The sequence below is a fragment of the Oreochromis aureus genome, linkage group 3, assembly GCF_013358895.1.
Source record: "Oreochromis aureus strain Israel breed Guangdong linkage group 3, ZZ_aureus, whole genome shotgun sequence".
Classification (NCBI taxonomy): Eukaryota; Metazoa; Chordata; class Actinopteri; order Cichliformes; family Cichlidae; genus Oreochromis; species Oreochromis aureus.
This window is the reverse complement of record NC_052944.1, coordinates 40444905-40461004: the sequence shown is the minus strand read 5'-3', so window position 1 is coordinate 40461004 and position 16100 is coordinate 40444905. Positions and strand designations below refer to the sequence as shown.

At 39.2% G+C, this 16100-nt stretch overlaps 1 protein-coding gene across 3 annotated transcripts in view; it reads right to left on the bottom strand.

The window, feature by feature from the left end:
- The window catches only part of LOC116332046 (zinc finger protein 638-like), a 30793-nt gene extending 16533 nt beyond the window's left edge, over window positions 1–14260 (bottom strand). For all 3 annotated transcript variants that reach the window (XM_031754898.2, XM_031754899.2, XM_039610225.1), the window contains exons 1-9: window positions 14197–14260; window positions 4000–5915; window positions 2842–2903; window positions 2460–2498; window positions 2094–2360; window positions 1786–1973; window positions 1285–1484; window positions 879–1013; window positions 28–126 (exon numbers count right to left, since the gene is read on the bottom strand). In XM_031754898.2, the coding sequence (XP_031610758.2) occupies window positions 28–126; window positions 879–1013; window positions 1285–1484; window positions 1786–1973; window positions 2094–2360; window positions 2460–2498; window positions 2842–2903; window positions 4000–5517 (2508 nt within the window). In that variant the 5' untranslated portion in view covers window positions 5518–5915; window positions 14197–14260. The remainder of the gene's footprint in view (window positions 1–27; window positions 127–878; window positions 1014–1284; window positions 1485–1785; window positions 1974–2093; window positions 2361–2459; window positions 2499–2841; window positions 2904–3999; window positions 5916–14196) is intronic.
- Window positions 14261–16100: the final 1840 nt, after the last annotated feature.

Below are 16100 nucleotides of genomic sequence, written 5' to 3'. Positions count from 1 at the left end.
CAAATAAAGATAGAAGAGGTTAAATACCTTTCCTTTCACAACAGCGACTTGCACTCCTTTCACACTGAGGTTCTTTATTTTTCTCAATTTTTCAGCATCTTCCTCCTTCTCAAAGCACACGACCGCCTATATATAAACATCCAAGATGATTGCTCACTACAATTATTAAAACATCAGCTCACAACGTATTCACTAACAAATTCCTAAATTTAAAAGGTCTTTGGAAGCCTGCTTTCTTTAGTTAGAATTAGGCATTGTTACATTTATTCACTTTCTTTCTAAAGTCTCAAGCCTTTCAAAGCCACGTCCAGTGAGTTACTGAAGTGCTGTTTTAGCCCTGCAACAGTAACTTGCACATGTTGATCCAGAGCAGGAAACGATACTCCAACACAGAAAATTTAACCCTTTAGTAATTACCTGTAGAAGTAACTTTACCTTTAATATCTATAACGTTTTGTTTGACACATTCTGAAACAGATTCGACAACTTCAAGATGGCCCTTAAATTCTGATTGGGATTTATACATGCAAGTCATTAACCAGCTTCATTAAGAATACTGACTGCTCAGCACACTCTAGACCAAACAGCAGTTCCTTGTTAATGATGTCAGTGCAAAGATGTTTAGGATAAAAATTTTATGCCAAGTAGCAAAACAAAAGCAAAGTAGAAGGGCACTCCATCATCTCCAATATCAGTATAAAAGCAATTGCAAATTTATCATTTAGTTCGTTTCTTCCTCTTTCCATGCTCCACCACTTCCCACGTAATTAAACTTTGATACCTATCACACACTTTATTATTGCTGATGCGGAAAGATGAAATGGTACACTATTACAGCAAAAAGACATACACACTCTTTTTACTCTAACTGTACATACCTGCAGTTTGGTCCTCAACAATAGAACTGACTTGGTTTTTCCAAAAAACCCCACAGCAGCAACCACATCATTGTATGAAATTGAATCATAAATCCCTTCCAGCCTCACCATGGTTGGAGGTAAAGGTTTATCACACTATGAAAACAAAACAAAACAAAACAAAACAAAACAAAACAAAACAGAAGAAAGACAAAGTTACGCCAAATATAGATGTGATCATGACAGGATGAATCCAGCTGTTTTTTAAATATATTATTTGTTGTAGATGAACACATCGGTGTCCAGCCTTTACAAAATCAGCAGCAATTCCTGACACATTTTTGTCACTGATCAAGGCATCGAGCAGTGACTCACATAAACAAATTTACCATACATTAATTGTCTATAACCAAACAAACACACCAACCTTAGGCTTTGCAGAGAAAATTGCCAATCTCTTCTGGAAGATAGGTTTAGCTTCAGAGGACTTGGAAGTCAATTCCCGCCTTGCTGGACGGGAGGATGACAATGAAGGGGCAGCAGTTGATAATGGCTCAGCCAGTAGGACAGGAGCCAAATTTTTCACCACCATCTCTGAGTCAGGCTGTTCGGGCAAACACTGAACATCTGCAGGGACAACGATGGCAGAAAAAACAGCCTTTCACTGCACACTACAAAGGAGGTGTCCAATATGATTAAATACAGAGCTACAGAGAACACTTGATTGAAAACAATAACAATAAATCACTTGTGTTAAGTCAATTTTAAAGAAAACACAAAAGATCTCTGGCTGAGGCTGGCTTCCTCTATCTTTTACAGTACAAACTAGTAATATATTTGTGTTTGGCGAGTGAAAATTAACCACAGAATAACCAACCTGTGCACTTGGTTAACTTATAAGATACAAAATGTTTGTAATTTATCAGACCTGGAGTGTCCTGCAGCTTCATTGTACTTTTCAGTTTCTTTAGTTGAGGGGATGACCTCTCCATTGATGGCCGTCTTTTAAGGCCTCTGCTAAGTTTTTCATCTCTTCTCCTCGGGTCAGACCGTTGCTCATGGCTCCTCAGGTCTGACTGATTACGGTAGGAGTTGGGGTTTTTATAACGTGGTGAGCTGGAAGGACAAATCAAATTCAAAATTTCTAAAAATGACAAAACGGCTGAAAGCGATATTAGCAATATTTCTGACATATAAAAATGCTGTTATTAATGTTTGTCTACAACTAGTGAGTACCTGTGAGTATGTCTGGAGCTGTGTGGGGATCGTGATCCACTCTTGATTTTCTCTCTTCTACCCTCAGAGCTGTGGTGGTGTTTGTGAGGGCTGTGTGAATGAGAAGAAGAATAGCTACTAGGGCTAGCCCTTCTTCCATTTGAGCCATGCCTTTGGCGTGGGCTATGTGAGCGAGAGCGAGAACTCTCATGTCTGGTTTTCTGATGACGATGCTGAGAAGTTTCAGCAGATGTGGAAGGCGTGGGATTGTTTTCTGTGCCTACATCACTAAAGGATATTAATAAAGAAATGAACGGGTAAACAAATAAAAAGGAAATGCTGCAAAGCTTCTGTGATTGGTTTTTGCCTGATGACAAATATTGTTACCTTGACAATGGTACTACACTACCATCCCACTCTGGGTACCTGTGGGATGAAAATGAAATTTAGAAAAGCTATTTAAAACAGCAACTATTAAAAACCAAAAGCAACTACAGAATCCTAAAGAATGGCTTCTGAAAGAACTAATTAACCCTTAAAGATTATCAACAATGTTTTTGGGTGGCTCATATTCTGTCAAATAAACTGCTTTAGAGGACCTAAGGTATGGAACATATAGCACACCCTAGAAATAGTAAAATAAAATTACATCAGGAGGTTTCTGTCGAGTCTACCCCACAAGGTCTGGACAAAACTGTGATTTTCACTAATCAATCAAAAAAAGGACAAAGATCTTTAAAATTTGTAGTTAAAAGGAAGAAAGACTGACTGTATCCGGAGGAGTTTGCGGTTTTCAGTATGAATGCTGGTATTCTGGTGTAAGATCCAATTCTAAGACACAGAAAACAGGAAAAAATGTAGTGTTATCAGTTTTAATGCCCCCAGCCTTAAGTTCAGTTACCATCTGAAAACACAAATAAACACAACTGTGGCCTCAAGTCCTTTATAGCTCAGTCATACTAAAATGAATACTAAAATGCAGTAGTAAAAATAGCAGGGGAGAAAAAAAAACACTGCTGGCCATCCAGTGATTGCACTGATTTTAATTTATTTATTTTTTTGGTCCAAGTAGTTGGTTTCCCAGAGGTTGAGTGTGCAATATCCTGACTGACCCATGATCACAAATTGCCTGTGACTCATTTCTTTGCAGTAAGGTTGGGAAACGGTTCTAGTTATAGTCCTACATAAAAGCTGTTCCCTATATGACTTGGAGTTACATTGCCACCCTGCAGCAACTACATCTGTTTGTGGAGGAAACATCTGTTTCAGAATTATGAGGTTCTGGCTGAACTCTTAATGTAAATTCAGGTTTATGTACATTTCAGTTTATATAGACAGCAACAGATTTGCGTTTTTCTATCATTTATCTCAGTTGATTGGCATATTACTACAATGAGATGGCATATAATTGCTAATTCGACCCCATTCACACACAAACTGGTAGCAGAAAAGTTCTGTCTTATTGCCACTTTGTTATAGTATTGATTTGGCTAAAAATTGAGCGGGGAGTACAGCACTGTACAATTAATTCATCTGCTACCTCAATCAGCAGTCACTGAGACTATTCTCCTCGTTCTACCGGTAGCCACACAATTCCTCTACAATGTTTGTCAAATGTGACATTCTTTGGATCATGAGCTGTTCCTTTCCTTATATTGGTACAAAATTTCATATTGTTTTTGTTAACGGGTACACAGCTTACAGCTTGTGGTGCACACCTTACTGGAATACTTTTGTCAATATTACTGATTCAGTGAAGCAATGTTTAAAATCAACTGAAAGTACCATTTATAGATTTTTTTCAACAAATAGCCATCAGTTCTTCCAAATGAAAAGAAGATGAAATTAAAACTCAATCAAAATAACCTAATCTTAAAAAAACTTGTCCTCCTAAACAAGGGCAAACAGAGTATACTCTTCCACCCACCTTCATATGAGCACATTGTTGTAAACACAGAGAACAGGTATGTGGAAAGATTTTTGGTGTGGCTGCAGCATAGTCTTGCTTCATGGCCCTTGTTGGGAGAGCCTTTGAAAGCTCCCTGTTTGCCAAGCACTGCTTATTGGAAGATGGAATAGTTATGGTGCTTCGGGGGGAAGAAAGTTGAGAAACTGGTTTTGCAGCAGCATTCATGATCTGTTTACTCTGCCTTCTTAGCTGTTGTTGTGTCCACTTATGCTGCTTCTTGTTCATCGGTTCAGCAACCTTAGAGTCTTGTTCTTGAGTTGTACTCTCTTCCTTGGTGTGAATGTAATCATTATTGGGATGCACAACACAGACCACACTTAGAGGTGGCTGAGTTTTTAAGGCTGACTGCTGATATGTCTCTGGTTCTTTAAAGAGAACTAGCCTGGAGACCTCAGACATCTTAGGAAATCTTGAGTCTGTGTCCTTCTTCGATGGAGAAAAAGAGCTGATGATTTCTTGAGAAGACCGGCTTGGTTGGATCTGTTGAGCTGCATTACTGCCTTGAGAAGTCACACAGATTTGGACTGAGCTCAGACTGGAAACAGTATCCTGCAGGTCACATGGTGAAACCATCGCACTGGTTTTCCCTTCTATCATACTTCTTTGGAGTGGTTCTCTATTGTGGCTGCTACTCTCATAACAGTCCATCATCAACACACTTCTACTCCCACCATTGCTAGCTCTCTTGTCAGTGCTCTTCCCAATCTCATCTACAGTATATTTGGCAGTGTGTCCATAGTCAATCACTTTACTTGGTTGAACAGTAGGTGACATTTCATCCTGCCACATCTCTTCTCCTGTTTTTGTATTTAACCTGTCCCTTCTACTCATACTGGTGGTTGGCTGAAGATCTGGATTTGGTTCTGATTGAACTGCATTTGTACCCCTTTGATTGCGTATTTGTTGTAAGATAAAAGGCAGGTTGCTAGGGGTGATCTGGTCTTCGGGGTAAGAAATCAGATATTCCAAGTCTTCTTTTTCAAGTCCAAAATGCAAAAGGATGTTAGCAGCTTCTTCTGATGTGTACTGAGGGTACCTGGACTCTGACACAGCCACAGGTCTGTCAGGCAGTTGAGAGTCATAATCACCTAAACCTGGAATGGATTGGATATGACGTTCTCCTTCACTCAGAGCAGCAAATCTACTGTCATGACTGCTTTTATTTCTATAAGAAGCTGGTGATGCATGGAATTTAGAAGAAGAATCCTCAATTTCACTTTTGTAGTTTGGCAACCGGTCCATGCCACTATCAACATCAGAGAGTCTCTGAGAGAGTGAAGACACTGGATTGTTTGTTTCAGTGATTGAAGAATGAAACTCATCTCTAGGCGTGCTAGTAAAATGACTGTCCTGAGAGTCAGCCAGAGTCATAGACCTGTTAGGGTCCCCACTTGCATGTACATCCGGTAGTCCATACTGCCCATGGTTGGAACTTCGGTTCCCAGAGGCATGGGTGTTATCCAGGGGATGGGACATGATCTTATCACCCTCCAGAAGGTTATGTATGGCTGAGGTAGTCAGGAAGGAGGATGCTGCAGTTAAACATGGAGATGACGTGCTGAATATTGTTGGTAAGGTGGTAGGTCAGCAGGCAACTACAAGAGTGCTATTTATCTATATCAGTGCAAGGTGGACGTTCAAAAGAGTCAACTCCAAGGTAACTTCTCCTCAATCACTAGTGAGATCCCTGGAAGCTCTCAGTGTTCTGGCCTTGGTTGAGGCCCTGGAGCAGAAGAAGAGATACTATCCCTCAAAAATAACAAAAAGTTGAAAAATTAAAAGTGGAAAATGGTGTTATTGAACTGGTGTGGGCGTCAGTTTCTTGGATCGATGGAATTCATCATCTGCATGGTCTTGTCCTGATTTGCTCAGCCCTGTCAGATAGAAATTATGTCATCAATATCATGTCAGGGTCTTTTCTAGTAAAAAAAAAAAATACAGAAAGAAAGCAAAGCAGGCAAAAGCATAAAATGATAGGTGAAGAGAAGAAAGAAGATCATATGGCATAGAGAATACATTTATTTAGTCTTTCTTTCAATGAGACCCACCTAAGTATGTCTGACAAAGTATTTGAATTTCTATCTGTAAGAAAGGACAATGCTAATTATGATCACTTTACTAGTGGACAAACCCCTCTCTTATTCTAAAAGCTTTAACCAGCTAGCCTTGGCCTCTACCATCTCTGGCAACTGGTTGTGGAAATCCTCAATATTGTGCAGTTGCGTTCACAGGGAAGATCTCATCTTACGACTAGACAGACTCCAACTTGACCTTTTGGACTGCAGCTAGAGAGGCATTTCCTTTCTGGGGAGATCTTTAAGTTCTAACTGCACTCAAATCAGCAGATGCAAGACCGGTTTACTTTTCTGAAGCAGAACAAGGATCAGCTGTGATCCAAAACCAAGCAGCTAATTTTACTGTTCTATTCTCAATTTGTCACAAGAAAAATTGGAAATTGCATACAGATATTTATTGAATAAAATATAAACATACATGAAAATACAGAATAAGGCAAACACAGGGTTTATTTAATTGTCAATATTGAGTATGACCACTGGCTGAAATGCAGTCGCAAACCACGTGAAAACCTCCACCGTGTTTTACAGATAGCTGTAAACGACTGTAGACGACTGTTATACCTCTCTCGTGATCTCCTGTGTATACATTGATGACGGGCTGAACAAAAAAATTTCAAGTTTGGATTCACCACTCCATAAGACTCACTGCAACTGACTTCCAGTCCAGTTCTTGTGTAATCTGGCATACCTCAGCCTTTCCTCCCCATTTCCGCATTTGGCATCCTGACAGTCACCCTTCCCCTGAGACCATTTCTGATGAGGCTTTAGTAAGCAGTAGATAGATCAGCTGAAGTTCCAGATGTATCTCTTAGGTCCTGTGTCAGATGTGTTTTCCTAGTTTTTAGTTTGTAAGTTTCCCACTTTCCTAAAATTTTTAAGGACACACTGTATACATTGTCAGAGTATGGCAAGTGTTCAGCTAAAAGCTCTTTGGGAATTACCTTATTGGTGCAAAAACACAATTTTATATCTGGAAACAGTTTTATCTTTAGCTTTGTTTGTTTTTTCCAGATTGTAAAGAAATTATAAATATATTTTTGTGAAAAAGTTCCTATTTTAAAATGGGTCTTTTAACCTGTCTGTTATGTGTGAATTTTTTTCATGCGTGAATAATTCATAGATCAGTCTTAAGTGACTTAGCAAATGTTTAAAACACCTCTGAAAATGGTCAGGTACAAAGACTGGACTGAAAATGAGTGTGAAAGAAGCCAATGTCCAAAGCAAAACTTTGAAAGACCTTCAGAAAGTGTGGAAAACTATTGCTTAAAAGCACTTAAAAGTGTTAATACAGTCTGGCTCCTTGGAAACAAAACATAATGTAATGTGGCAAGATGAATAAAAGACATCCCATTTCAGATGCCAAGAAAGGAAGTTATTTAAAAAATAAATAAGTTTTCCACTTACAGCTACATTGTCTGAGGATAAGATAACCTGAACAACCGTGACATTTTTTTCTATGTTGCCTAATCTGGATTATGCAACCCTGAATATTAATTCATTTCCTACACTAAGTGCACACATCAACACCACCTGACTTCTGAGATATAACAGGATCATCTCCCACAATGAGACACTCTTAATTCCTTTAGTAGTTTCATTTCATGGGAAATAAAAATGGCTGCCAAGAAAAAAGTTTTCTGAACACACCACCTGAACAGACCAGAGGCGCTTACACTGTTGTGGAAGTTTCCATTTAATAAAGCCTGCAGACAAATGGGGAGCAGTAGCTAATATTCTTTAATCAAAAAAGAACAAAAACCCAAGCTTGGTCAGAGAAGCCAACATTGCTGGGCAGTCGATTGGCAGAGTCTCTGCTTGAGCCCAGAATGGCCCTGAGTTTAAATACTTCCTACAGAAACAAAAGGCAGTACACAGCTGTTTTCACACCTTTGGTCTCCACACTATCTCTATCACTATCTCTTACAGTGGTTGAAGAGACAAAAGGCTCCACTACCTTTAGAATTGTCTGCTTTTCCTCCAACTTCCTGAGATACAATCACCCGGCTGTTCAATGGCATGAATGTGTTAGACGTTGAGACCTTTGGAGAATGTGAATAATACATACATAAAAGAAATTCTTCTACAACACTAACACCTGTGCATTTTCCACAGTGACAAGCCAAATCGCCCGCTGTGGAAAAGGCCTTTAGTGAAACATAAAGGGGGGGTATATTATGGTGGTTAATGGGGGTAAGAATACAGGCCTGGAATGGGAACAAAGAATTGGGGTGCAAGGCAGGAGGGCAATCAACCCCCACCCCCAGGGCAGGGCGGGAAGCAAGAGTTACTGAGGGTGAGGGGCAGACAAAGGGCAAACGCACACTATCTTAAAAGGAGATGGGGGTCAGGGTGTCAGCACCCCTGGCCACTGTACCAGTGTTTTTCCTATGTGGGAGTGTTTTACTGTAGGGGGAGGAGATCAGAGGTTATGACTGTTGCATGGAATTCTTTAGATCAGCCTTTAGAATAGGACTGCAGTGTGCTGATCTCCAGATGCATCTATAAGAGTAATGGGAAATAAAAGGATCGTGTGAAACTTGGAAACATCTGCGTGATTTGTGCTTGTCCTGCTAGACCTCAGTGCAGCGTTCAATACGGTCTATCATAATATTCTATTAGAGCGATTAGAACGTGCTGCAGGTATTACAGGTACTGTGCTGCAGTGGTTTGTATCATATCTATCTAATAGACTCCAATTTGTACATGTAAATGGAGAGTCCTCTTCACACACTAAGGTCAACTATGGTGTTCCACAGGGTTCAGTGCTAGGACCAATTCTGTTTACATTATACATGCTTCCCTTAGGCAGTATCATTAGAAGACATAGCATACATTTTCACTGCTATGCAGATGACACCCAGCTCTAGCTATCCATGAAGCCAGATAACACACACCAATTAGTTAAACTGCAGGAATGTCTTAAAGACATAAAGACCTAGATGGCCGCTAACTTTCTGCTTCTTAATTCAGATAAAACTGAGGTTATTGTACTCGGCCCTGAAAATCTTAGAAATATGGTATCTAAGCAGATTCTTACTCTGGATGGCATTACCTTGGCCTCCAGTAATGCTGTGAGGAACCTTGGAGTCATCTTTGACCAGGACATGTCCTTCAATGCACATATTAAACAAATATGTAAGACTGCTTTCTTCCATTTGTGCAACATCTCTAAAATTAGAAATATCCTGTCTCAGAGTGACGCTGAAAAACTAGTTCATGCATTTATTACTTCCAGGCTGGACTACTGTAATTCACTATTATCAGGGTGTCCTAAAAACTTGCTGAAAAGTCTTCAGCTAATCCAAAATGCTGCAGCAAGAGTCCTGACAGGGACTAGAAAGAGAGAGCATATTTCTCCTGTTTTGGCTTCCCTTCATTGGCTTCCTGTTAAATCCAGAATTGAATTCAAAATCCTGCTCCTCACATACAAAGTCTTAAATAATTAGGTCCCATCTTATCTTAATGACCTTGTAGTACCATATCACCCTATTAGAGCACTTTGCTCTGGTACTGCAGGCTTAGTTGTTGTTCCTAGAGTATTTAAAAGTAGAATGGGAGGGAGAGCCTTCAGTTTTCAGGCCCCTCTTCTGTGGAACCAGCTTCCAGTTTGGATTTGGGAGACAGACACTATCTCTACTTTCAAGATTAAGCTTAAAACTTTCCTTTTTCCTAAAGTATATAGTTAGGGCTGGACCAGGTGACCCTGAATCCTCCCTTAGTTATGCTGCAAAAGTCATAGCCTGCTGGGGGATTCCCATGATGCATTGAGTTTTTCCTTTCCAGTCACCTTTCTCACTCACTATGTGTTAATAGACTTCTCTGCATTGAATCGTACCTCTTATTAATCTCTGTCTCTCTTCCACAGCATGTCTTTCATCCTGTTTTCCTTCTCTCACCCCAACCGGTCGCAGCAGATGGCACCGCCCCTCCCTGAGCCTGGTTCTGTCGGAGGTTTCTTCCTGTTAAAAGGGAGTTTTTCCTTCCCACTGTCACCAAAGTGCTTGCTCATAGGGGGTCATATGACTGTTGGGTTTTTCTCTGTATCTATTACTATAGGATATACTGTACAATATAAAACGCCTTGAGGCGACTGTTGTTGTCATTTGGCGCTATATAAATAAAATTGAATTGAAATTGAATTGATCTCTACCAAGACAAAAAAATTGGAGAGAGAGACCGGCATTGTCTCTTTCACACTCTATTGGTGTGTGTTATCTTCTTACACTTAACAGTATGATTTAATCTTGAATATATAACACTGGAAATGCACCAGTGCAACCTTTCCCTGTCCAATATGATATATACCTTGGCTGTTAGTTACTGCCAATATCGAACACTTACCCGATACCAATGTTAAATTAAATTTATCCTATTTCTCTCTCAATATCAGACTTGATTTAAACTTTGCTGATCAACTGAGCGTTTATAAAATATGATGTGGCAAATAAATTAGCAGAAAAATAAATGACAGAAGCCCCAAGATTATCTTAAAAACACCATTACTTACAAACAAAGTATTGGTGTTATTCCTAATTTATTTTCACTCTTCTCATTTGAGCTCAGAGTGCATTAAGCTTTGACTGGTGAATTGAAATGATATTAGCAAAACCTTATGTTTCTGTTTGTTTCTGCAAATAGAGGCTAGAAGGATGTTGCTTTGGTTCTATCTTACATAATGGCTCTCAGACAAAACATAATGAGTGAGCAAGAAAGAAACCAAAGCATTGTTACCTGAGCTTTTCAGTCACTCCACCAGATTTAAGAAAAAGTTATAACTCACAAACATACAAAGACAGAAGTGTTAGTCTGTCAGGTGTGAAACACCTTCAAACTGCTGCTGCTTTGCCGTTGGCTTCCCCCATGTAATAGAAATTTGTTGTTTTGACGTGCCCTGAGTTTTTGATATCCTGCACGGTATGCTGAAAGCAGGGACTGCACCAGATTCCTCTTTCAGTTTTGTTTCACGGTCAGTACACCGTGCAGCTGCACCTAGGTCTAAAACAGCTGGGCGAAGACAGCACAGTGAGAAGTTAACAGTCTGCTACATCCTGTGCATCCCTTTAAAAGAGGTTTTCTTTGTCTGATCTGACCCCTTAAGTCAGATTGCAACCACACTCTCCTGCTACCTGCTGCTATCACACATGAAAACATGCAACCAAAGCAAACAAAACAACTCATAAATTAATAGGCTGGTTCTCAGGAGGATATGTGGGGCAAACCATTAATACCATTAATATTTGTACATTTACAGTCAGATGACATACCAACACAGTGTTGCTCCATCACACTCACAGAGAAAAACAGGAGGGAAGATGAGGAAGAGAGACTAGTGACATACCAGAAATACAGCTTTCTTTAATTTTTTTATTTTATTTTGAAAAACAACGTGTTTTGCTGTCATTTCTGGTCAATGGGATTAAACTGATGCAGTTCAAATAAACTGAGTTTCAGATCCCACTGATTCTTCTGAGACAGTATGTTGAGCTTAATCAAACAGAGCCTGAGTGTATTTATTCTATTTATTGTTTTTTGGTTGAGTGGTTTTATTCTGGCCCTGTGGCAAATTGTCGAGGGTGAACGCTACCACACGCCCTATGGTAGCTGTGATACTGATACTGATTTTGAAGTTTACCACTGTGAGCGTCCCCTCTTTTTTAACATGTTTCTCCAAAACCTGCCTTTGATGACAATGGTGCCTTTCCAGATGTGCAAGCTGCCAATTCCATGGGCACTAATGCACTTCCATACTGTCAGGCTTTTGAACTGAGTTCTGATAACAAGGCAGATGGTCCTTGTCTTCTTTATTCAGAAGGACAAATTGTCTATTTCAGATTTGACTCATCTGACCGCAGAACAGTTTTTCCACTTTGCCTCAGCCCATTACAAGTGGCTCCTTCTTTTCATGAGCATGCTTTAACCTGCATTTGAGGACTGTATCCTGTGAAGCACATATGTGTTAATGAGATTTGAAAACCATTGTATGTGTTGTTTTTAAACATTTTGTTGTTTAAATTTTTGCAGAAATCAAGGTTGTGAAAGACAGTGATAAACTGTGAAACAGCAGAAACCTTATCAGGCATTCTGGGAAAATGTCCATGTACCTAATATGTGACAGAAATGCTTACAGATTATCAGTGATGCACTTACTCAAGGCCAAATTTGCCCAAAAGTTTGAACAGCCAGGAAACTCAATAGTAGACAAACCAAGCAAAAACACCCAAGCAGAAAATGACGACTGCAAAAGAAGTCCCTAACTCATGTGTCCCCCTCCCAGGCCAAATTACAGAAAGACAAATCCTTTAAAAAGTTGCAAGACATAAATACAAAGTGGGTAAAAGTCAGAGTGAAAAGTGCAATGCTCGACTCTTTTCCATTGCACATCTGGATAATACTATTGAGCAGTAAATGTAAAATATTAGGTTATTTCTGGATTATAGATTAAAGTCAATACAGCCTCCATCTGTTGTCAGATGATCATAGTGTAAATCCAGCTTCCTGCTTACTTAAAGACAGCACTTAGGCTGCCTCGTACTAAAGGTGGGGTCTATGACATTTCAAAGGCAGGGTGCCATCTTTTTTAAAATCAGTTACATGCTTAGATTTGCTCATAGATGTTTAGTGTGCTTAATATGTTAATATGCAAGATTTTGAATTACAACATATTCTAGCAGTCTTTACATAGCCCATCATCAATCATCAGCTACAAACTACAAAGTAACTAATTTTGTTAGTGTTCAACGTAAACATCCAAGGTAGGAGGTAATGGTTATCAATGTTTTATAGTTAGCAATAATTAATATTGATGAAATGTTTTTATTTGAATTTAGAAGCAGAACATTGGAGGTTATCCAAGTCTTTAAGACTTTCCTGCAGTTTAGCTAATTACTGTGTGTCATCTAACTTTATGGATGGCTAAAGCTTGGGATCATCTACATGGAAATGAAAATGTATACTATGCTGTAGAATGATATAATCCTGCCCCAGGGCAGTATATGTTAAACAGCTAAAATAAACCATTAACGTTATAAGTTGAGAGGTTAAAACTGTCAGTCAACCACCACTACAACTGGCAAAAAACTGTCCAAATAAGACCTAAAACACCAAACTCAACCATTATTACAAATTATGAGGACTTAAAACAAGGAACACTAAGTATAAAGTATAAATAAAGAATGATATAAAATGTACATGAGGGACAGCGCGTAAAATGTTAGCTTGAAAATACAAATCAGATGCTTAAAATGTTTATTCCAGTAGAATACTTTTGCAGCAAGACAAATCTTACATAGACATCACACACAGGGCAGAATACGGCCTAAAGGCAGAAAACGAACCATTCAGTCAACCCCATGCTGTTTTAAAATGAATGACACAATCTCCAAAACAACCTCATATCTAACGCACTTCCAGTATTGGAGACTCCACTCATAAGACAATGCAAACGTTGATAAATAGTAAATAGTGGGCTAAGATTTTCTTCATATACTGATGCAAGTCCTTATCCATTTTAGGGTCGTGGTGGTGCTGGAGCATATTCCAGCTGGGTCAGAAGTACACCCTGTATTTGCAGCACAATGATTTGTGTTTCATCACTGGTCTATGCAATAAGAAACTGGTACGTCTGAAAACATTTTCAGTTTCTTACTGTCTGGCAAACTTTTGACTGTAGATTGATCTGACACGTAAAGTTTTGTATTATTTAGCAACATGTTTCAGTTCACCACTAGGGTGCTTGACCCTTTACTTAGAAAATCAATTTGAACGTGGCCCTCCGGAGAAGACCTAAAAACTTTTTAAAAACTCCAACAGGGGTGATACCTTATTTTTAACCCAATCATAGTTTATTAGTCAGGTTTCATTTGACTTTACTGATCTTTATCATGTTTACAAAGGACCTCAAACGCCAAACTCCTGAGCCAAGTTATCAGTGGCACTGATAAAGTTAGCCTTACGTTTAACAACAAAACAGACGCGGAACACATTTTTCATAGTGAGTCTAAAGGCTGTAACAGACCGACAAACACCGACTATGAGTAAAAGAATGAAGCTCAGTTTGTTTATGCCTTTTGTTTCCTACCTTTCGTTATGGCTTTGCTTTCCTGTTGCTTTGATGTGCGGAAACTTCCTCTGCTGTCTGTTCCGGTTTGAAAGACGAGCCTTCAAAATAAAAGCACGAGCTCTGAAAGACAACGTTTCTATGACCCCCCTCCACACACACACACACACACACACACACACACACTGAAGCGAGATCAATCAACTGCAGACCAGACAACAAACGACGGAGGCTCCAGAAAAGTGCAATCAAACGATGAGTTTATTGACAACGGAGAACAATCATCAGCATATGGCTTATTTGCTCTGACAAAAATACACTGGGTTCTGGTTTTATAGCATAGAGGATCACACCCCCACATACACGTCAATACAGGTCAAAAATACATTGTGTACAGTCATTGTTAACAGACAAGGGTACATCTTGTACATCTCTAATAACTATAAACAGACATATAACTTCTCTTTTTGATAACACCTTCCTTTTAAGGTAATAACTTCAAGCTTCAGGGCCTCTAAGGGCTAATAATTGACCCTCGTCCTCAATCACTAAGTAGACTGAATTGGCGCAGGTCTCAAATAAGAAGCAGAAGACACTTGGGCCTTCGCTCAGGCCTGCTACTAGATTAATATGTGTATTGTAAGCATGCATGCAATTAATCTGCTATGTTCTCATCTTCCCTCAACATGTATCACCTGGACACTCTCACCAGTGAAGCTTAAAACCCTCTTGGATAGAACATCAACTCTAAACAAGCACAGATATGCAATGTGTATAAAATGATCATAACTACACCTGTAAATAGAAAGGTCAATGTGATGACAAATATATTCAATGCAATATGAACCCTGTAAGAAATATTACTGATAAAATAATACTGTAGAACATGTTATTAATGCATTTATCATAAGACAGATTATATGGTAGCAATAAAAGAATCTCTAAATCCCAACAACACACACACACACACACACTAAAAATAGACATCGAAGAAAAGCCGAATAAAAAATAATGTTGAAAAGAGAGAACTAACCAAAACAATAATATTAGCACAATATGAGCTAAAGAAAGAAATTAAATAAAAAGACAGGACCAAGGTGGCTGTGCAAAGGGAAATCCAAATATTTTGTTAGAAATTGTATAGTTTTTGGTGAAGCCCTGTGCCTACTGATCATGTCAACGATGAACTGCGATAAACAAAGCCACCTCCTGCACCTAGTATTTTTCACTTATCCAAACCAGGGTCATGAGCGTGGACACTACGTCCATGAACCTTTTCTCTGATCGTTTTCTTTTCCTCCTGCCTGGCAGCGCCATTCTCAACATTTTCTTTTCATCATATCCACTATTCCTCCTCCACACATGTCCAAAGCTTTGGATGCTTGACCTAAGGTATTTAAATTCACACACAAAGCAAAAGTACCCATTTTTAATAATAATAATATCTAAAGTGATGGATTAATATTACAAAAACTGTAATAAATTACAAAAAAATTAAAATAAATTGTATGGTAAATATACTAAATTAGAAGTAGCCAAAGCAACAAATACTTAGTCATCTTGATTATCTAATGAAAGCCGTTACACCAGGGGGCAGCCTTGTACCAGTGTTGAGACTTTTGCAGCTGTTTTTTTTTTTAGCAAGTCTTTTTTTTCAGCCCCGCCCCCAATCCTAGCTCACAAGTGCTTGTGTATTCACACTCTGGCTGTATCCCAATAGGGCTTTGGAGTTGACGTCACTGGAGGTGGGCCACGCCCCCTTTCCGCCATGACAGTAGGCTAGACACAGGATTCAGCTTCAGCTATGGTTCGTACGTGTTGTGTTATCAGTTGCAACGTTTGATCACACGATCGTGAAGGCAAGAAGCTGGATAATGGGCTCTCTTTTCATCGTTTTCCATCCTGGAGGCAACGTGAGGGATCCC